This window comes from Falco naumanni, chromosome 9 (assembly GCF_017639655.2).
Source record: "Falco naumanni isolate bFalNau1 chromosome 9, bFalNau1.pat, whole genome shotgun sequence".
Classification (NCBI taxonomy): Eukaryota; Metazoa; Chordata; class Aves; order Falconiformes; family Falconidae; genus Falco; species Falco naumanni.
This window is the reverse complement of record NC_054062.1, coordinates 6,767,556-6,788,641: the sequence shown is the minus strand read 5'-3', so window position 1 is coordinate 6,788,641 and position 21,086 is coordinate 6,767,556. Positions and strand designations below refer to the sequence as shown.

The window sequence follows — 21,086 nt, the reverse complement described above, 5'->3', positions numbered from 1 at the left end:
GCAGAGCTCTAGCATCCTGGTGGCAGCAAAAGCCCAGGATCCCAGCAGGAGCCAGGATTTCACCTACAATTTTGCATGAATCAGTGCTAAATCCCCTGTTATACACAGTTATGATGCTCCCACAGGAACTTTTTGAAGCTCTTCTGCCATCTGGTTGTGCCTTTTGATTTGCTAAGCTGAATTTCTTGGGGATTTGCAGATCAGTTCAGTTCTGGGGACTTCACTCTTGGCATTTGTGTCTCTAGAGGTAAGCGATGGGTCACAGTGTTCAGAGGTACTCCCCATTCACCCAGTGTGCTCAAAATTCTTGTTTTCTCATCCCCAAAGTGATCCCAGACTTTTGAGACTCACAGAGGACATTTCCCAGGGATCAAAGGAGAATCTACACAGAAAAAAGGATGGCTGATGGTGTAAAAGATCAGGCCTCTGCCATCTTCACTGGGTCCTGGGATGAGAAAAAGCGATTAAGGACATATTGATCACTGAGCCAATTTCAAAATCTACCCTCGGGGGCCTGACCTACTTTGGACTAAGCTGGTTCATTGTCAGTTTCCCCCCTGCTCCCAAAAGTATCTGCATTCACAAGGACACTGCTGCTGTCCTCAGATGGCAGTGGGGTGACATCTCCAGGTGTCCCCCAAGCTGGGTGGAACCTGCAGCTGGTAACATCTAAAGGGATGCATCAGAACTGGGCAGAGAGATCACAGATGCTCCCACAACGTGTGTTCTCAGCCCAACCCAGAGCTGGACCCCTGCTCATGGAGCAACTGGGAAAACCTGGGCAAACCCAGTTGGGTTTTTTTTCTCCTTGGCAGGACAGATCTAACCAGGAGCCTTTGAGAGACTGTTACAATGGGGTAATCTGCAAGGCTATTGCCTTTTGGAGTGATTTACCAAGGCAAAAAGCTGAGAGCAGCAGCTTTTACCTCCAGGTAGTTGGAACAAGGTGTTGCAGCCATTTCCAGGCACAGAGCACAGGATACAAGGCGCTGGGTGGGAGAAGGCTTCTTGGTGCTGGGTGCTGGTGCTCCATCTTCACCTGCCCCATGGGACACACACAAGCCCATCCCAGGTGGGTAGCACAGGCTGCACAGATGAGAGAAGTGGGGTGCACCAGTCACCCTACAGCTGCCCTGCAGAGACTTCTCCCTCCCTAGCAGCTCAGAGGCACCTGCTCATCCTTTTTCCCTTCTGAAAGGCTGAAGAAAGAAGCTGCTCTCATTTCACCCCCAGAACTGGATGTGCGCTTGCCGCGGACGAGACAGGTACTTTTTCCCATGTAAAGCAAAACCTGAACTTGAATGCAACCGGACTGATCACAACCCCTCTGATTTCCCTGTGCTATTTTCAGATGGTTGCAGGAAAGCAAGGTGTGCAGGTGTAATCCCCTGCCAGAACTGGTTCTCTGGAATAGCAATAATCACAATATCTACTGGATTATTATTTTATGTGCATGCATATATGAATATGTATAAGAATGTGTATATGAGTATATGTATGGGCTATTTAGGGGACACAGAATTTAAGTGACAACCAAATACTTATTTCTCCCCTGCCTTCTCCCATTTGCTTAACCTTAAAGCAAGCTGCAAATAATTGGAATTTGGGATGTTACAGGGACCTCATGATAGAAGCAAGTGCTTGAGGGTGAGCTATGTTCTGCCTCTGATGCTCTGCTGGGAAAGACTCCAAGAAATCACAGTCTTCTCTGAACTAGGATGCAACAATAAGGAGAAAAAAACACCTTTATTTTCTGTCCTCTGCTAAAATTAATAAACTTTACAGGCTCAGTGTCTGAAAGTAACATGGGGGTCAAACTTAGTGAGGCAGTTTGGACTTCTAGTAATGGTGCCACAAAAAAGCAGAGCACAGGAGACAGCAACAGCAAAGCAAAACAGAATTCCTGCTCACTATTACAATAAAGAGACTGGAGAAAAAAAGCAGGTGGAGGAAAAAAAAAATCAGATATGCTCTGCCCACCTAACCTTGCTTGGAAACATGGAGTTTTAACTCCACATCAGTCCTGGAAATAAACTGATACCTCTGTTTGAAGAATTGCAGAGTAACCCTGGGCTGCCTGGGAGGCAGAGCATTGGAGCATGAGCCAGGCTGTGTGGCTTCTGTCTGCCAGTGGCCTCAGCTGACCTTGGGCTTTTCGACTCCAAGTGCCTTAGTTTCCCCATATACATGGTAAGCTCTGCTCTTTGTAAAGGGCCACTATCAGGCAGGATGAGGGAAGCTGTCTGCACTTAGCTAAACCAATGTTTTTGCTGGTTCGTTTCCCATAGAAATACAATACAGGAGGAGAAGGGCATCCAAAATTTGCAGAGGATGGAGACAAGGAAGGCTGGGGCAGCCGGACAAGAATTTGCCTATCAGAATTGTGGAAAGTGGCATGTTTGGGAAACAGCTGGACACCCAGCCAGAGTCCCAGACCCGAGAGCAGGCAGTGGGCAAGCGCAGAGGTGGAGCTTGTACTGGGTTTTTTGTTTGGTATAAAAAGCTTAGATGGGTCAATGCTAACCACAGCGCCTGGGACGTGGATGAGGGGAGCTGCACAGAGAGCAGACAGCAGTGCCAGCCATGGGGAGGGCAGCCACAATCCTCCTGGCACTACTCAGCCTAACAGCAACTATTTGTGATACCCAGGACACCTGCCCAGGTGAGTGGGGCACAGATCCTGCTGCCATCCTACTGAGACAGCCTGTTTCATCACCCTCTATAACTCAAGGAGCTTGGGCAAGGGAGGGGATATATGATTTTTTTCCTTCTATGCTTTTTTTATTTCAGCTGCAAGTGGGAGGAAGGTAAGGGGGAGGCTGAAGTCTCAGCAACCATTTTACAAAACTGCTGGCTCCAGCCAAAGGTGTAACATCCTTCCTTACTCACCAGTGGGATCTCCAGGAACAGGCTGTCCCAGTCGAGATTTTTTATCCTGGTTAAGGGGTTTTTGTTCTTGGTGCCTTGGCCCAGTTACTAAAGGGGGCAGAGCAATGCAAAGGATGGGTCAAGTGCTTGCTGGGTGCTGGGCACCCTGGCAGCTTGGGGATGCTGCACAACACAGCTTTCTGTCTGTATTCCTTGGGAAGGCAATAGGGACAATTTCAAACTGTCCTGCTGACAGGAAATTTAGTAGAGCCTTTACTGTCCACAGATCGGTCAATGTCACTTACTCTGCTGTCAATTCCCCCCAGGGCACCTCTCAGCTTTTGTTTTATTGAGCTACAGTCTTTTTGTCATGCACGTAATGTCATATATAACAGCCTCCTCTCCCACTGAACTCCCCTGAAACCAGAGATTCAGTATCTAGCTCCTCTAATATGTAAGATCCTCAATGCCATCTGTTAATCCATACAACACCTGCAAACTCCCACCCTCATTGCTTTTGCTTGCACTGTTCCTCAAGTCCAGAGGGTTCAGATTCCTCTCCAAGACATTTTCGAGCCCTAAGAATCTACACAAAGACTTTCTTCATTTCCTTAGAGGTGAGAATAGTGGGACTGGGTGATGCTGACCGGCTTGCTGTTCTCCAAGGATGCCCAGGGATCCCAGGTGCCTCTGGCCCAAAAGGAGAACCAGGTCTCCCAGGAGCAAAAGGTGAGAGCCCAAACGCTAGCGATGAGCACTGTGATGTGAGATGGCGTTGTTGCTTTGGGTAGGGGAAGCAAGCTGGGCTGGAGCAGTGGCTGGCCTGGCCCTGGCTTCTGTGTGCAGTTGGAGGGTCAAATAGGAGCAGGATATAACCCATCTAGAGATGTGCTGGTACGCATGGTCTCATCTTTTTTTCCCTGAGTCCTGTCACAAGTGTGAAGTGGTCCTGGGTGGTTTCTTCTACAACAAAAACATCCATTTATTTTCTGAGTCTTTATTGAACAGTCTGAGTGGGAGGGAGGCTGTGATGCTCCTGCATGTCTACCAGGGGACAGTTTGGGAACTGTACTGGCACTCCCTACCCCAGGAAGCAAGGGAGATGGGGGTCCTTCAGGGTTTTCATAGCCAACTCATAGAGAAGGCGAATCACGTTAGCAGAGGGAGCAGATCCACTGCAGCAAAATCCATGGACTGGCTCCAAGAAGTACAGAGCTCATAGGATTTCATATGTGAACTGCAAATTAGGACTTACATTGGCAGGACCAGTGTAGTGTAGCTTCAACAGGAGAGAAGGAGTAAGATACATTGCAAGATTAAATCTAATTAACAAAACCCAGCTTCCTTGTTTCCCTGGGCTTCTGCATTGTATCCCCCCTGGCCAATTTGCAATGTGCACATATAAACTGAGTCCTTCCTTGCAGGAGAAATGGGAGCCCAGGGACTTCCTGGGAAAACAGGACCAACTGGTGCCAAAGGTAATACACAGCATATTCAACTTGAACCCATAAATCTACCCAAGTTCAGGACATGCACTGGGAAATTGGGTCTACAGAGATGAACTGCAGAGCTGGTCATAGTTGAAGAAACAGAACTGAAATAGCATAGGCAAAGCAGGATTTGGGGGGCTGGATCTTGCGTGGGGTGAGTACTAGAAATAGTGTCCTTGAGTCGGACCACACTCATCAGAGGGAGGTACTACTCTTCTTCTCAAAATTCTCCACTGATCCTTACCAGCCCTCTAAAATAAGACCTCTCCCCATTCCTTACTCCCGCATTAACCTTCTTCCACCATGACAAACCTGCCCAAATGGCTCTCTGAGGAGCTTTGGGGTGCAGGAGGCATGATGCAGAGACACGATGCTGAGTGCTTCCAGCAGCCTCCAGCCCTGGACTCAGCATGTGATGCCACTGTAGCCCACTTGACCACAAGAGTGGGAACAGACCCCCAAGAAACAGCTAGTGTAGGGTGAAGCAAGGAGGGAATGGGCGTTCATTTGCAACGAGATGAGCCCCAGAAAAGAGGAAGATGTCTGCTGAGGCATTGGCTTTCATTCCATCCAGGCTGTACTTAAGGTCTTCAGCAGGATCTGTGTGCTGCAAACATTGAAAAAGTGTCACTTCTAAATAAACTAGTTTGCAGAACAAGGTGGCACCCAGGAACTGAGCACTGGTGCACTGACTAGCTGGGAAAACGGCCCCTTTGCATGCTGAATAGGTAGCCATTATTTCCTGGCCAAAAGCATCCAAGAAAGTGAAAGATCTCAGCTGAAACCTCAGAGGAGATGGATGAACCCACTGCAAAAGCAGCTATTGCCCAAAATCTCACAGGTGCCTGGCTAAAAACAAAAAGCCCCTAAAAAAGTCGCGGAGCTGGAGCGGTGAACCCCCCATACACTCCAGCAGATGGAGCAGCAGTTCTCTCTCTGCCCTGTATCCTCTTCCTGCGCTTCCCGAGAGATGCTGCTGACCCGGAGAGCAGCCAGGCCGGGGTGGCAGCACCAGCTGGGACACTGTGGCTTTGCACCACTTGACAGCCTCTCCTGTACATTTGGGACATATGGACAGGCTGGAGCAGCCGCTTGGGGAGCCAAGTAATTCACTCCCGTTGAATCATCTGTGATGAGCGTTTTCCTCTTGTCTTTTGCAGGAGCAGCTGGAGATCCTGGCTTCCCAGGACCACAAGGTAAATCATGCTGCACTGAATTTATCCTGTGAGCTGGGTTAGTTAAACTTCCACCCTGTGCTGTTCTGGAACAACACACCAAGTGGGAGCAACTACAGAGAAATTAAAGTACCCACCAGGTACTGGATGGGACTGTTTGATGACAGTTGTGCCCCATCATAGGCTCAGCCCTGGCGTGGGTGGTGTAAGCCCCTCTCCCAAACCAGCTGTTCAGCAACAGGGGCTGTCCCCAGCTTGGGGCCATGATGCTGCTGCACAGCACCATCAGCTACAGAACCTACAGGGCTTCACACGCCCCAGCCTGATGGACCAGCCAGATTTGGGCAGACCTCTGGCATTCCCGTGCTATGGCAGCAGGTAGAGACTCAGATGTCAGAAGAACATACCTCTCTACCAGCAATAGGCTGGAGGGAAAACAAGGTTTTAGTTCCTGCTGCTGTCATCCTGCACGCAAGGGCTGCTGGCACCCAGCGCTGAGCACTGGCTGCGCTGCAACTTCCCACACAGGAGCTTGGCTTGTCATAGCTGCTGGTTCAGCACATTTGCTCCAGCTGGTACAGCTGCTCCCAAACCACTGACTAAAGTCCTCTGCCAGCAGCAAACAATTGACCCTGCCTTCCCGCAGGTGCGTTGCCTCCTCCTTCCCATTCCTACATGTCCCGGACCGATGGGACTAACTGGCACAAAGCGTCGGTACCCAGCTCGGTGGGCTGGCCAGCAGCAGGCAGAGCAGTCAGGTCCAACAGAGACACATTTTGTGTCAGTCTGGCCATTTAGACCTCCTAAACCCAAATCAGATGTCAGAGGAAAATACATCATGCCAGGTACAACAATCCAAGAGGGGCAAGGCTGCTGCTTCTTGTGCATCTATAATGTGTCCCACCTCCCTGGCAGAGCAATTGATGGTGTTGTTTGTCTAACAGGAATAAAAGGAGAGCCCGGATTTCCAGAAACATGGGGTGAGTTTCGTCCTAGCTCCTTCATGCCACCATTGGCTTCACAGAGCAGATAGATGGTGGTGGGACTCCCTGCACCAGAAGTCAGGACATGGCAGTAAAAAACCCCAAATTCAGAGTGACAATGAAAGACAGAATAAGGAAATATCACTGTTAGCCTATTTGCTTCTCAGAGCCACATGCAGCTTCTCTGTGTCTACTCTGTAATCCAGCCAGGCCAGGAAAGTCCTGTCCTCCGAACACACTGCACATCACCTGCCCTCTGTGTGTCCTGGAGGAGATCTGCCTTGGGTTTTGAGAGCCTCAGTGTCCTGGTTTCCAAGATGAAACCACTAGAAACACCTCTATAGACATGCTGCTACTTCAAAGACAGTTATACCATCCTGCTTGTAGTAGCAGATTCAGTAGACACAGTGTTCATGTGTGTGACGGCGCTCAGATTAATTTATTCATTGGGGGAGGGAAGGAAAGGGAAGGAAAGGGAAGGAAAGAAGGAAGGAAAAACTTCAGTTGAACTGTCTGTCTCCATGAGCTACAACCAAAGCAGAGCTACAACCTGCTTTGGCTACACTTGAATGCCGTAAGGTCACAGTCACACGCAGAGGCTTGGGCAGATCAGAGCTGCTGTAACGCCTGGAAGAGGGAGTCTGGGATGCTCCTGGACTGACCCCATGCTGCCCCAGGCACTCCTTTGCCCTTATGTTTCCTGGGCATGTAAAACTATTTGACTAATGAGAGGAGGCCAAGTCCAGGACCATCCCTTCATTAGGAAGGATGCCCATGCCCACAAGACAGCCTGGTACAGCTGTGCGTCCGCTCATCAAATACAGCACGCTCAGACGCCTGCACTGCCACCACCGCTGCCTCAGATCAGCTCCCAAGGCTTTCCCCTCTGAAAGCCACAGATGCAGCTGGAAGCTGGGATGTCTGATAGTGACCGCTTCAGTCAGTCCTTCGGCATCTGTGAATCTGAGCTTCTGTCATCAGGTCTAGTTTTGGGGAAGAAAAATACATTTATATATCATATATGTGTATATATACAAAAGTACCGTCTGTCCAGTCCACAGAGGATGATCTGAACGCTGTTTTCTGTATTACAGGTAAGTGTTTTTCTGTGTCACCACTCCTTTGCTGCCAACTACCCACACACTCCCTGTGCCCCCATACATTCCTGAGCCTGGATCATGACTTTGTCATCCTGCTCAGAGCAGCTCCTCCACCCAGAAGCCCAAAAGAGTCATGGCAGATGAGAGGAGTCTGAGCACCTCAGACCATCTCTTAGCAGGTGCCCATCTCCCCTGTGATGTTTGGATTCAGAAACTGCAGTGGGGTTTGGCTCCCAGGAGGTGTGCACCAGAGTTCTGCAGTGCAAAGAGCCAGCTGGGAGGCTGAAGGGCTCCAAGTCTCCTACTTGGGGCATGTGGCTGACGTGCCCCCTGAATACAGTGGGCATGTTATAACTCTTTCCGCTTGATCTCTTTCCCTGACTTGTACAGAAGCCAGGAACTGCCAAGAGCTGTTGGGGAAAGGGAAGAACCTGAGCGGCTGGTACACCATCTACCCACAAGGCTGCAATGCCACCACTGTCTTCTGTGACATGGACACGGATGGCGGAGGATGGATTGTGAGTAGGATGAGCAAAGGGAGGTTTCTATGTCCCTATAGTGATTTTTATTTGGGCTGCAAAGGATGGCACCGAAATAGAAACAAAAAGGGAGGAAAACACGCACTGAGGAGACAGCAAGCCTGCATGAATCCCTGTGGATGCAGGGGATGCTCCTGGGAATGTCTCTGGGAGCAGGCTGAGCACCACAGACCCACTCCCCACTTAAATCAGCAAATAATTTCCTCCTCATTTCCAAGGGCAGGTGGACGAGATAAGTGAGTGAGGGATTCCCCTGGGGTTTGGTCCCCAGAGACCCACAGGAGTGTCCTGATGCAGGGGGAGCATTTGCTGGGGGGGTGGGGCGGGGTGGGGTGGCTGTGCCACCTGGGCACTGCAGATGCTTTTGGTGGGGAGGGGGTGCCCTGGCAAAACTGAAACTCTCCTTTCCTGCAGGTTTTCCAGAGGCGCTGGGATGGGTCAGTGAACTTCTTGCGAGGTTGGGATTCATACAAACGAGGTTTTGGCAACCAGCTGACAGAGTTTTGGCTGGGGAATGACAACATCCACTTCCTCACCTCACTGGGTAAGGTCTGCCTCCATCCCCGGCTGGGGTCCTGAGTTTAACCCCGTACCACACTCAGGCATTAAAGGAATCGGAGCTTCCTGCAGCTCCCTGAGGTCCCAGCAGTTAAACAGTGTCCAGGTTCCTGCTGCCCAGGACACTGCACTTTAAAAAAAAAAAAAAAAAAAGGCAATCTTGAAGCCAGGGAAGATAATGAGCTGGTTGCATGACCTCTCCTGGAGACAGACCAACACATCTTCCTACTAGGTGTAGCTGTGATGGCAATCGTCTTGTTCATACACAGCCTTGGAGTCACGGTTGTGTGCAGGGTGCCTGGGCATGCAGTTCTCAGTGCCCATGACCACCCAAGATCAGATCCGAAAAGGTGCTTCACCAGAAAGCCATCATCAGGGCAGGAGATTCTGCAGGAATTTCAAATAAATCATAATCCCTCAAGTAGTGGAAGCTCCTCCCAAGTTAGCTCACGGCTCCTTAAATCCTCCACCCAGAAACCCAGGTGCATATTCCCCCTCCGCCCTGCACCACTACTGTCCACTTTCTTTTCCAGGAACCTGTGAACTCCGCATTGACCTGAGAGACTTTGAAAACAACTACTATTTTGCCAAGTATGCTTCGTTCAGAGTGTTAGGAGAGTCTGAGAAATACAAACTGGTGCTAGGAGACTTCCTTGGTGGAAATGCTGGTAAGTGAGCCCAGCAGCTCACTGGGCAAGGCTGTTTTCTAGCCCATCTCAGAAGTGTTCAGCATTTATAGGGCAGAGCAGTATCACGCAGACTCCTCGTGCTGCGTACACTTTGGGTCACTTTTTTAAAACTGGCCGTGGTACACCAGGTGCCAAGTGACCTCTGGGTGCTGGGAAGGACAGGGACACCCATCACCCACAGAAGCGTAACGCACAGCATTACCTACAAGCCCAGCCACATGGTTTAGCAATAAATGTGGAACTTGGTCCTGAGCAGCGCCTCATCCAGCATAACCTTCCCAACAGCTCTGCAGCAGCTGGGCCAGGTTCTGCTTTCAGTTCCATTGGAAGGAAATATTTGCCCTCAAGGTTTGGCATTTCCAGGGCTGGGATGCTCTTCAATACTTGCAGCATCAGCACTGCATCCTCTTAATGTCTAATTCTTTTGTTTTTCTTTAAAAAAGCAAACAAATCCCCTGCAAAATTCAATACTTTTCATGCAGGAATGAATGAAAACAACACCTGAGATAACAGTGCTCTGGGTTTATGTAGCTTTGTACATTGCAACTCTGTCTGATAGTCCAGACCTCAGTACGTCTGCAGGAAATCTGAGCAGTGCAAAAGAAGTGGCACCTGTGTAACTGTGAGGAGAATCTGGCCCATTTTATTCACAGGCATAGGTAAGTTCTCCACGTGTTTTAGCAGTCCTGGCAGAGCTCAGGATACTCTTTCTCTAGGACCAAGCAACCAAGAGAACAGCAGGATTTATAAAACCTGCCTTGCATCCAGCAATGATGCCCTGCAGTGATGCACAGACACGTATAGGTTCCCTTTTGTGCTCTCTACTGCAGTAACTTCTCATGTGCTCTCTGCAGGAGACTCCTTATCATACCACAAGGACATGCTGTTTTCAACAACAGACCAGGACAACGACATGAGCTCCTTTAACTGTGCCACAGAGTACAAGGGAGCATGGTGGTACAACGACTGCCATTACTCCAACCTGAACGGGATGTACTGGCTGGGAGTGCACGGCAGCTACGCTGATGGCATAAACTGGAAGACGGGCAAAGAATACCATTACTCCCATAAGCGAACAGAAATGAAATTCAGGCTGGTTTAACATGCCAAGAGGGTGTCTGACTAGCACCAACAGGCGCCCCTCAACAGCCTAGAGAAGACACAAAACATGATGTTGTTTGAGGGCGAATTTGGACCAGGAAGGGTATTACAGGGTGTGCCTTCAGCCTAGAGCAGGCTTTTAGAGACCAGAAGAAATTGGTGCTGGTTTGAGCTCCTGTAAGCCCCAGACTCTCACCTTGGATTATTTCCAGCAGCCCCACAGATGCTGACTGAGCTCAAGCATCTTTTTTCTGAAAAGTGCGTTACCTTGATTTAAAGACCAAGTGATGGTGAGGCTATTGCATCTCAGTAAAGCTCTCAGACATCACTACTCTATATGGTAATTACCGGTAATTTTCAGCCTAATCCAAGTATATGAAGCCTCCAGTGTTCTCACAGCCTCTTTTTCTGTTGGACCCAAGAGCCACCTGACAGGCACTGAAGTCCCAACTCCCTCTCTCTCCCTGCAGGCTGTGATGGAGCCACAACACAGGCCAGCATAGAAAGGACTGAGCTTCCAGCACAGAGCTGTGAGCACTGCTACCTCCCTCCCCACTGCTTCACACAACACTCGCTCCAGAACCTCAGGTGGGACCTCAGCTCCTGGAACCGCAATAGTATTGCCCAGCAATTCCCACCACTCCTCCAGGGCATCTTTCCAGATCTCTTTCTTTAGCTGCTGGGGACCAAGAGCTGGGTACAAAATGTGCATGCTGGTCCAGCAACACGTGTGGTACCAGGACACTACAGTAGTCCCAAGTCAAGCCTTGCACACGTGGACATCATGTAAATCACTAGCACATGCCAGTATCTTCCACTTCCCCCTTGTTTCCAGTAGTATTTGAAGATGGGCTACCTGCTGTCCGATGGAGGCAGTTCATCCCGTTAGTGTTGATGTTGTATTTGACTTTTAGCAGAACTGGTTAAAGGGTCTTTTCCTAGACTCCTCCCCACAGCTGACAAAGGGAAGGGAGAGCTCACTGCCAACTCACTGCAGGGACAGCCCAGTCACCAGAAGCAGAGTATTCATTTGTGTTACGTTCCTGACTGTCCTATGTTTATCACACTTATTGCACAGATGTGCAGCCAAGGCAGCTCCAGCCCTACAACACAGAATTCAAACCCTGTGAGTGAGAAAAGCGAAGAAACTGCTCACCCAGCACACCACAGCAGGTCAGCAATGTGCTACGAAATAAACCTGAGGTTTTGCATCTCCCTGTTCACTAGGTCCTGTCCCTGTTCGCTTCTCCTTTTCAGGTACATGAGAAAGCGTGTGTCTGAGCAAAGAAGCACACACTGAAAGTCCCACAGTCGTTTCCCTATCTCCAGGAGCTCTGTTTTGTTTTTCTCCTACTCCCAGGCAGATTGATATGCCCCCAGCAGGAGCAAGGTCCCACAGCATCCAGCTGTGTCTCACCCAATCCAGGCACTGGTGCTGTTGTCCAGCTTCTCAGAGAGGCCCAGCGTGCTGCCACAGACACCTCTGCAGAACCACAGAGCCCTCTGCAGAGACACACGAGCAGGTGCTGACATCCTCAGCTCGCTTCCCTTAGTACACAGAAACCTCCAACATTTATATTTCATTTCTGAAGGACACCGATGTTAAAGGGATTAAGAGAACATCATGAACAGTTTACCCAAGCCCATGTAGCTGATATTCCCAGACCGCCACCTGGCTCCACAGAGGAAACGGTTAGGTATGACAAGCCATCACCAGTGCTAGGTGAGGGGGTTGGACCTGGCTGCAGAGCAAAATTCTCCTGCATCCCCTAAGCTGATGCAGTAACCCGTTGGCTGGCAGCAGCCCCTCCAGCACGAGGGAATTTTGGCTTATGGGCTGCTGGGGTGGAGAAGGTGACTCCCAATGCCCTTTGCACGATGCTTGTGCTGCTGCTGTTACTTTGTGCCCACCTAACCTAAGTAAAGGAGCGACCTGAGACACCAGCTGACCCTGCCACAAACTGAGGGCACAGCAAGGCAACGGACTCAAAATACCACTCTTTCATAGCTAAGACTCTTCTGTAAATTACTTTTAACTGAAGGTGTATTACACCAGCTACACTGATAGACCATGAAGCTGCTTGTTTAGTTGTTTGGAAACACAGTATTTCAGCAGCACCACTCAGCAGACCCAGGATGATGAAACACAGCAGCCAGGGCTGATGTGGAAAAGAACCATTAGACTTTATTCCCAAATGGCATTTATAAAACCAAACAAACAAAGACACAATGGAGGATGTGGGAACACCATGGCCCGTGGGGCACAGCATGGCCAGGTCCAGGCCATCAGCACCTGCGGAGCAAGCGGCCAACAGAGGGAAGAGAGGAGAAGAGGCAGCTGCTGGTCAGGTCCAGCAGAGGCAAGCCTGCTGTGCTGCCCAAACCCTCCACTCACCGTCACACTGACTTCAGTTCAGTGCCAGGACTCCGAGACATGAAATTCAACCACTAACTTGGACTTTGCATCAGAGAAGTGTGGGGAAACTAGACCCTGTGCTCCAGCGCAGGGGCTCGTACCTGGAGGGCATCTCAGCAGGTTTCCCATGCTCACCTCTCCCTCCACCTCTCACCAGTGAAGAGAAACTCTTAGTCCATGAGATGCACCAGACAAATTCCCAGACCTGGAACTGTTCTCTGCACGCTCCCAGCATGGGCTTTTCTACTCCATATTGTGCCTGTATACAGTCTCAGTCCCACCTGCCCCTGCAGCAGGCACCAAAGGTCCTTCCAGCAAGGACCCAATACCCTTCAGTCACCTGAGATCCAGCACGTGGCCGCGCTGTGAGAGTGGATGAGGCACATGGCAAGCGCAGAAGGAACCTAGTTCTGCTCCATCGCAGCTCAGACTGTGCTGGTTGATGCTATTCTCTGTGCTCTGTGCAGAAAATATCCCCCCATTTAACCCTTGAGCAGGCTGCTTCTGTCCAAGCAGATAAAAAAACCCAAAAGATCTTCCTTCATACCATAGCATCACCAAAGTATGTGCAACTCCACACACCTTTTCGACAGTGTCCCAGCCTCACTGTTGCTGTTCTGCAGGACCAGAGCCCGATGTCTGACTAGAGGAAGAATCAGCCCGGTCTGCAGCAGGGCACCGCCAGCACCAAGCCTTGCTGGTCCTGGGAAGGAGGTGGCCAGCAGGGCAGCAGCTCCGCAGGGAAGTGCCCCTAGAACAAGACACCTTCACCCCATCACAGGCTGTTTGAGGGGTCGGCGTGTTGAGGGATCTGCCTTTAGTCTGCTCTTGTGCAGGAGGGCCAGAGGAAGAACAGGCTCCAGCTTGTCACATCAGGCAGCACGGGGCAGGCTGGGGAAAGACTTTGCGAAAGCAACGTGTCTAGCCAGCAACTGAGCTGAGGTGGACAGCTATCCTTCATCCAGAGTGGTCGGAAGACTTTGTATCCTTAATGCCTTGGGTGTTAGGACAGACTGTTGGATTCCTCGTTCTCAAGCCTGTTCCTCTGTGGAAGCCCAGGGGAGTCTGGGAAGCCCTGGGAGGTTGCGGTTATCTCCTCAGGTCCATCTCCTGGTAGGCAAATATACACCCTCTGGTTCTTGTGCAATGCATTGCTGTGATGCTGCTGGTGGCTGGCTCTCACTGACACACACCCATTGGTGCTGTTTGCACTGCTGTTGCAGTCCATTTCACTTCACGGCTCTAAAGTCCCCAGACTGGTGCAAGTCAAAAAGTGGCCACTTCTCCCTCCTTCAGGCTGAAGAGTTTCCCTTATTTTCAGTCTCCTACTTCTTGAAGCTTTGCTTCCCTGCCACTGGCAGTATCCAGCTGGGATGAAGGTATTTTCTGGGCAGTTTACTGTCGAGCAGGAGGTTTCTTACGCAAGTAAGTCCGTATCCCACAAAAGCACAATGGCACCTCTGGGGAATGAGGAGCTGCAGATGTCCCCTGGAGATGTGGCTGAGCTGGTGACCCTGGTGCCATTCAGTGCGTTTCATGCCAGCTCCCAATTCCTTACAATCCCTGGTGAAAATGCACCGTGCTTCTCCACCAAGTCTCTGTCCCAGCACACTGACAGTCCCTTGTGCAGGTACCATGGCACAGAGACACCAGGCTATATGTGACACCAAATCCAGCTCCAAGAGCTTGAGATGAGGCCCCCAGGTGGGTCAACAATTATATATGGGAGAACATCCTTCAAACTGTAGGTTGAAGGCCCATTGAGCTAAACACTGAAATACTTTTTGGTGGACAGATGAATGATCCTTGCTCCAAGAGCTTACAGTCTACAAGAACAGAGCCACAGCTCCACCACTATACAGACTTTACACCTATTTACATCCACAAACGTTTTGGTTCCAGCAGAACATGTCTTTCAGACCAATGGCCCAGCAATCAGCCAATCTGGGGGCAGGGACTCGACTGTTCACCTCTTAATTTGAAACGCCAAACTATTTCTAGGCATTATTATTTCCACCTCTGGTTTGGATCTGCGGCCCCAGCACCCTCCTCTGGCCCACAGAAGAAAACACAGTATCAAAACCAAGTCCCTTCCTGGCTGCCTGAGCCCTGGGGCCCATGAGGGTGTCCCACCCTGTCAAGGAGGTGATGGGTGCTGGACCAGGCAGAGAAACAGGTGACATGCTGGGTGATGCTGGACCCAGCTCTCCCTGTTTTGGCCTCATAAGCTGCTGGCCCTGTGCTCGTTGCCGTGTTTGCAGCAGGACAAGAAAGGGGGAGGCAGACCCCTCCATCTTTGAGCCCCGGTTGAGGGCAGCAGGGAGAAACCCAGACTGCCATGATGCTGGGACATGTGTCTGACAAAGCTTTTCTGAGAGGAGACATTAGTCAGTTAGTTCGTATCACAATAAGGCACACCCTCCCCATCACCTCGGCTGGCACAGGTCAGCACCCCATGGGTGGCTCTGGTTGACTCTCCAAACCCCTGCCAGATGCCTCCGTGCCTGGCTGTGCCCTGAGCATGACGCCAGGAGACCCAGCCAGAGATCTTGCAGAGGGTACCTGCTCCTGCAAGGCTGCTGGATGGGTGCTTTAAGGCTTTAAAAATAAGGCGACACCAAGGCTCACCAAGCACCCCAGAGCCCCTCTCCTTCACACTGCACAGACCCCAGGCCCCCGAGAGGCGATTCCCCAAGGCCATGGGAATGGAGAAGGGGAAGGCCCTGGGTGTGGGGAAGCAGGAGAGGATGATGTTTCTGTTGGGGATTTGGAAAGCATCCTCAAGGGAATTTGGGTCCCTCCAGGATCATTTGCTTTTAACAAGCAAACAGACAAAGGCTGCTTGGTGTCCTAATTACATCTGTTAAAAATCTTAGCTAGGAAAAATATACCCTTGGTAAGTCCCTTCACCATTTTTAACCATGTTTTCCATCCAAGAAATTAGAAACTGAGACTATGATTAAATAAACACCAGCACGTCACTTAGGTCTTCCCTTCCCCATCTTCCTTCTTCACTCCTGACACCCCAGACAGTTAATTTACAGTTCAGGTGATTCTCTGCCAAGCTTCACAGGAGGCAGACAGCTCAGCCCGAAAGCTGATTGTCCCTCCTAGACTCCAGGCTCTCCGCCACATCCTCCAACGCATCCAGGATTTCGGAGAAAGATGGCCTCTTAAATGCTTCCACCTGGAAGGAGAAGGGAAAGCTGAAGAGGACACCCTGGGAGGCCAGGAGGCGGGGGCTCTGCTGGCTCCCCCATGGCTGGGCAACAGCATCCACCCACCAGTAGCACCGGTGTGGGTGACACACGTGGTGGTGGAGCCCTCTGGCATCACCACGTGGTGATCCAGGCCTGGGTTGCTGCAAAGGAGCAGCAGCAGGACAGGTCCCACGGTGTGGTACAGCTCCAGCAAGGGCAGTGAGAAGGTGAAAACCAGCTCCACACATGCCAGCCTGGCCAGGCTGCGGGAACTGCTCATCCCAAAGCCCACCCAAAGGGTGCAGGGGCAGGGAAAGGCTGCAGGTGGGCATCAGGAGGGAGATGTATCATCCCCGGAGCTTTTTCATGACAATCAGGATCTGTCTTCTCTCCCCGATGCAGCTCATCCTTCAGCAGGCTGTGATCCCTCAGCCCTCCCGGTGCCATCAGGGTGTACTCGAAGTGGGGCACATGGCCCAGGGCACCTGTCCCACACCCCCACCAGCCCATCCCGGGGCTGCCCGTCCTGCCTGACGCTGCAGAGCCAGCCGGAGGGGCTGCACAGAGACTCCCAGCCCCACACATCGCACACAGGCAGAGACCAGCCCCAGTTCTGGCAGGAGCCCGTTATTATGTGGACTGGCATTCGGAAGCTGCCTGGCAGAGGTACGGGGTCTGAGCACACACACATCTAAGCCTGTTGCCGACATGAATGACTCCTCTGATTCAGGGCAAGTTATTCACACATCCTCGAGATCCGTGCAAGGATTTACTCCTACTTGCTGGCTTGAGTTCCCAGCAATTAGGTCCATTGTGATGACCCAGCTTCTCCAATCTCTACCTTATGATTACTGCCTTTGGTTTTCTCTTCCTTTCAGAAATTAACTTGAATGCTTACTTTCTGCTTTGCCTTCCAGAGCTTTGGGCAGCATGGGGAGGCGCCCCAGCTTTCACCATTTCTTTTACGCTAAAGCAAAAAAGGTTGGAGGACTATGCTCCGATGCTATCTGTAACCCAGGGCTGGTGATGGCGAGGCAGCACCCTCCAGAAGCGACCAGCCAGGTGCCTCTGCCTGCAGCCTGGCTTGAGGAGGGACTGGACACCATCACCAATGTGCTTCCCACTCTGGGGTCAACATCCAAGAGAACAGGCGGGACCTTGGGGTGTTTTGGGCTGTAATACACAAACTAAACACTTCTAGGGGCAAAACTGCATGGTGGATGAAAGCGTATTACTGGCCCAGGAAGATGTCATCACTTCACAGCTCAAGTGGCAGAACCCCTGAGAGCAGCAGGTGCAAGCTCTCCAGGGTTCACAACAATTTTGGTCTCTGTCATACAACTGTGACACAAATCCAATAAAAGCAAAGGAAAAAAAAAATGCTAGCAAGAATCTCACCCGACAGCAGCTGGCAGCGAGATCTATCACCTGCTTGGGGCATTCGCCAATCATCCCTTGGAAGGCAGCAACATCCAAGCCGTAATCCTGTGAGGAAAGGGAAAGAATACGTAGACAAGACTTCAGCTATAAAGTCCTTTCAAAGCTCTTCATCCTTCTCAAAGTGTTAAAACACAAAATGCTCATGGTTTAAAGCTTTTTTTGGGTTTTCATCACAGTTTTTACTGATGGCTATACAAAGGTACTGGGTCAACATCAGCTCTGGCAGGATGGCACAGGTGGTAAATCTTTAGCAGAGCTGGGAGACTGCAGCATCCTTCTGCTTGCTTTGTGCTATCCCTCTGGGGCTGTATGTGTCCTCCTGGAAAAGCTCAGACTAAGGCAACAAGAGCCACAACAGCAGAAACCGGTAGAGGAACCAGCACCAGGTGCTGAGCAGTGGCTGCTGAGGACAAGAGCTGCAGATAATCTGGTCTTGCAACAGCAACTGAGAGTCAAAGGGGTCCAGCCAGCTGCTTCCCTAACTACAGCTTTGTCCCTCCAGAATTTGGAGTCTCTGATACATAATTCTCCTTCATCTTGTGAACACAGATGGAGTGTTAGTTCCTGTTCAGTCTCACAGAATCATAAAATAATCCCCAGTCACTGCAGGTTCTTTGCATTCTGCCTTGGAAAGCAGCAATTTGCTGTTTTCCTGCTGGACTTTTCATCCCTGTTCAGGACAAAATTTCCCTTCCCACTTTGGGAAAGGGAAATGCTGAAAACGTGGAAACAAAAAAGGTCATGTTTTTAGGGAAGCCCACTGTTTCCACATGAACTCTGTATTGACTGCAATGTATCTGAAAATAAACACTTGTGATGACAGTTGTGTTTAACCTGCCACTTCAACGGAGAAGCTGAAATGGCAAAGTGAAATGAAGGATTTGGAATGAAGGTCTTTAAACAGAAGTACTTAATCTCAAATTGCTGATCAAAGAAAAAGTTTTGAAAGTATAGACGCACTGAACTCCAGTGCACTGAAAACGTGGAGATTAGATTTCCTCACTGCAAAACCTCTAGAGAGAAACCTGAGTGTGAATACGTACACGTGTGTGCTGGGCTGTCTGGTCCAGAGAGATGCCACAGTCTGGTACCATGGAGAAAACACCAACAGTTTTGGCTGCAGGAATCATTACCTGAGTCCTGGGAAGCACTTCAGGGTCAGCTGGGATCCTGCCCAGGATTTCACACAGAACAATGCCAAAGGAAAACACATCCACCTGCAGGAGGGGTGGGAGAGTGGGAGCAGGGACAGGGCATGCACAGAAACGAAGCATGAGAAAGGGGAGTACCAACAACAAGGTCCTGCCATTAGTTACGCAAAAGCCCATCACAAAAGCCCACTGGAGATGGAGGCAGCAAACCCCTAAACTTTTTCTGGGCTTCTGAACCCACCCAAAACCACCACTGCCCCACCTGGGAATCCAGCCTCATCCTCAGGAAGCCTGGCCCTGTGCTCGTTCAATGTGTCTGGTGCTTCTGCCACAGCTCTGGCACCAGCCACAGATCCTGCACCGGGCTCATCGGGCTGCAACTCATCAAGCATCTTCCTCAGAGATGCTTCACTCTGTTTGTCCCCAGCAGCAATCCGTTTCCTTAATAATTTAACTTAATCAGGCCACATAAGGGACTTCCAAGTCACTAAGCAGAGCATCACTGAGCAAAGGTCCAGGGAGCAGGGCAACTTTTCCCGGGGAAGGAAGGAAGGGCTTTTCTGCTGTTGGGACACGTCAGCAAGCAGAGGAGACATCTCCTGCGCTCGCTCAGGAGCTCTGAGGATGACCAAGGCGCTGGGACGCAGTGCCATACCTTCCGGTCATAGGGCTCTCCCCGCAGCATCTCAGGAGCCATCCAGAAAGCAGAGCCCACCAGAGACAGCTTCCTCTCCACGTCCTTCACCGGCAGCTCCACCACCTCCCTGGCCAGCCCGAAGTCTGTCACCAGTGCTTCACGGCCCCGCGGCGTCACTCGAATGAGGCAGTTCTGAAAGGAGCCCACAGGGCACGGCGTGAGATGTCTGGCGAGGAAGCACCTCACCAGCCCTCAGCACCCCCCGCCAGTACAGGCTCTCCCCTTGCCAGAGAACTGCATCCTGGCAGCATGCACAGAGCGTGAGGCAGGTTAGGGATGGACTGATCACATCTGAAGCCAGGAAAAGTCCTTCAAAGAAGATGGTTTTTATCTGAAAGAGACCTCAAAATGTGCACACCGATTTTGTTCGCCACTCAGCCAAAAGCAGGCAGGGTAACAGCCACAGCCCTTCTTGCTGCCCATGGCTACGCTCCCCTAACATGGCTTTCTGGAGGAATTCCTGCAACATGATCTTAAGGTTTCTCAACATCCCAGAGGTTTCAGCCCATTCGGTTCCCCAGGATTTTCTCCTCAGCATCTGCTCCCACGGAGCTACCAGAAGTGACAGGCATCTTCTCACTGACAACTACATCTCAAGCAAGCACACACACTTCTCTCCCATATCTTCAGCCACCATCCCTGTAGGATGAACCTCCTTCAGGGCTGAACCACCACAGCAAGACAGAAGGGACAGGCAGGGACCTCCAGCACTTTCCACCAGCAGATCTAGAAAGTTCCTGAGCTCATCAGCCACCACCAAACAGGAAATTACATCTCACCTGACTTCAGAGCACACTGAGCAAGGAACTGGTGGTCAGAGTGGCTCTTGCCTTGCCCTTGCCTGGTGCTGGTGATGCATGGTTAGTAACTGAGCCAAGTAACCAGTCTGAGATTACAAAGGTGAGATACATTCCTCTGCTGGTGTCCCTCAAGACTGTAACACTTGACTGGCTTCCCTACTGCCAACCTTCATCGATATTTCAAGTTTCTCTTAAAAAGCTCACGGAGCGCCAGCAAAAACGGCTTGTAAGAGATACTCCCTATCCAGCATCCACAGCAAGGACCTGCAGACTCCGTTTCCATGAATCACCGAGCCAGCCTCTGGCATTGGCTAACACCGATACGGTCCAGGCTAGTGGCCAGCCCCTCAGCTCACATTCCCTGTGGTATGGACACACTGCAGATCCACCTGAAGTTCGGATAGTTTTGCCCAAGAAAGATCAAGGAGGCACTCCCTTACCGCATTCCTACTGCCATACCAGTGGCAGAGCCACACCAAAGCCTGTCCCCATGGACTAACCTGAGAATGGCAAAGCCCCAGTGCTGTTCCAGCCCCCACAGGAGCCCACGCTGAGGAAAGCGGCCTCCCAGCCGGAGGGCCAGTGCACCAGGAACGTGATGTGCCTTTCTGGTACACCCAAAGCCCATCTCCCAGATGCCAGTCTTCACAGCCGGCACGCTGCCAGGTTGTGAAACCTGTGGAGGTACCCATCCTCAAATTGGTGACCTGGACCCTCCGGATCAAGAAAAAACAACTTCCCTGTGCTTGAGTGAGGAGACAAAGGTCTCCTGAGTTCTGCTGGTGCTCTGCACACAGGCAGGGATCATCTCACATGGCACTTGGTCCCAGAGCCCGTGACCAGCTCCAGTTAGCCACATCTGCCTCCTTGCTGTGAGCA

At 51.0% G+C, this 21,086-nt stretch overlaps 2 protein-coding genes across 4 annotated transcripts in view; one reads left to right on the top strand and one right to left on the bottom strand.

The window, feature by feature from the left end:
* Nucleotides 1-2,538: 2,538 nt before the first annotated feature.
* Nucleotides 2,539-11,685, top strand: LOC121093794 (ficolin-2-like). The gene is made up of 9 exons (XM_040606662.1): nt 2,539-2,662; nt 3,484-3,597; nt 4,293-4,346; nt 5,519-5,554; nt 6,478-6,513; nt 8,007-8,134; nt 8,570-8,699; nt 9,247-9,381; nt 10,257-11,685. The coding sequence occupies exons 1-9, from the start codon at nt 2,584-2,586 to the stop codon at nt 10,502-10,504; spliced, it is 960 nt and encodes a 319-aa protein (XP_040462596.1). The 5' UTR covers nt 2,539-2,583; the 3' UTR covers nt 10,505-11,685.
* Nucleotides 11,686-12,663: 978 nt separating this feature from the next.
* Nucleotides 12,664-21,086, bottom strand: part of LOC121094130 (dual specificity testis-specific protein kinase 2-like) — a 31,902-nt gene continuing 23,479 nt past the window's right edge. For 2 of the 3 annotated variants that reach the window (XM_040607333.1, XM_040607332.1), the window contains exons 6-9: nt 19,366-19,539; nt 18,693-18,776; nt 17,518-17,604; nt 12,664-16,106 (exon numbers count right to left, since the gene is read on the bottom strand). In XM_040607333.1, coding sequence (XP_040463267.1) covers nt 16,005-16,106; nt 17,518-17,604; nt 18,693-18,776; nt 19,366-19,539 — 447 coding nt within the window. In that variant the 3' untranslated portion in view covers nt 12,664-16,004. The other variant, XM_040607334.1, reaches the window with a different exon arrangement.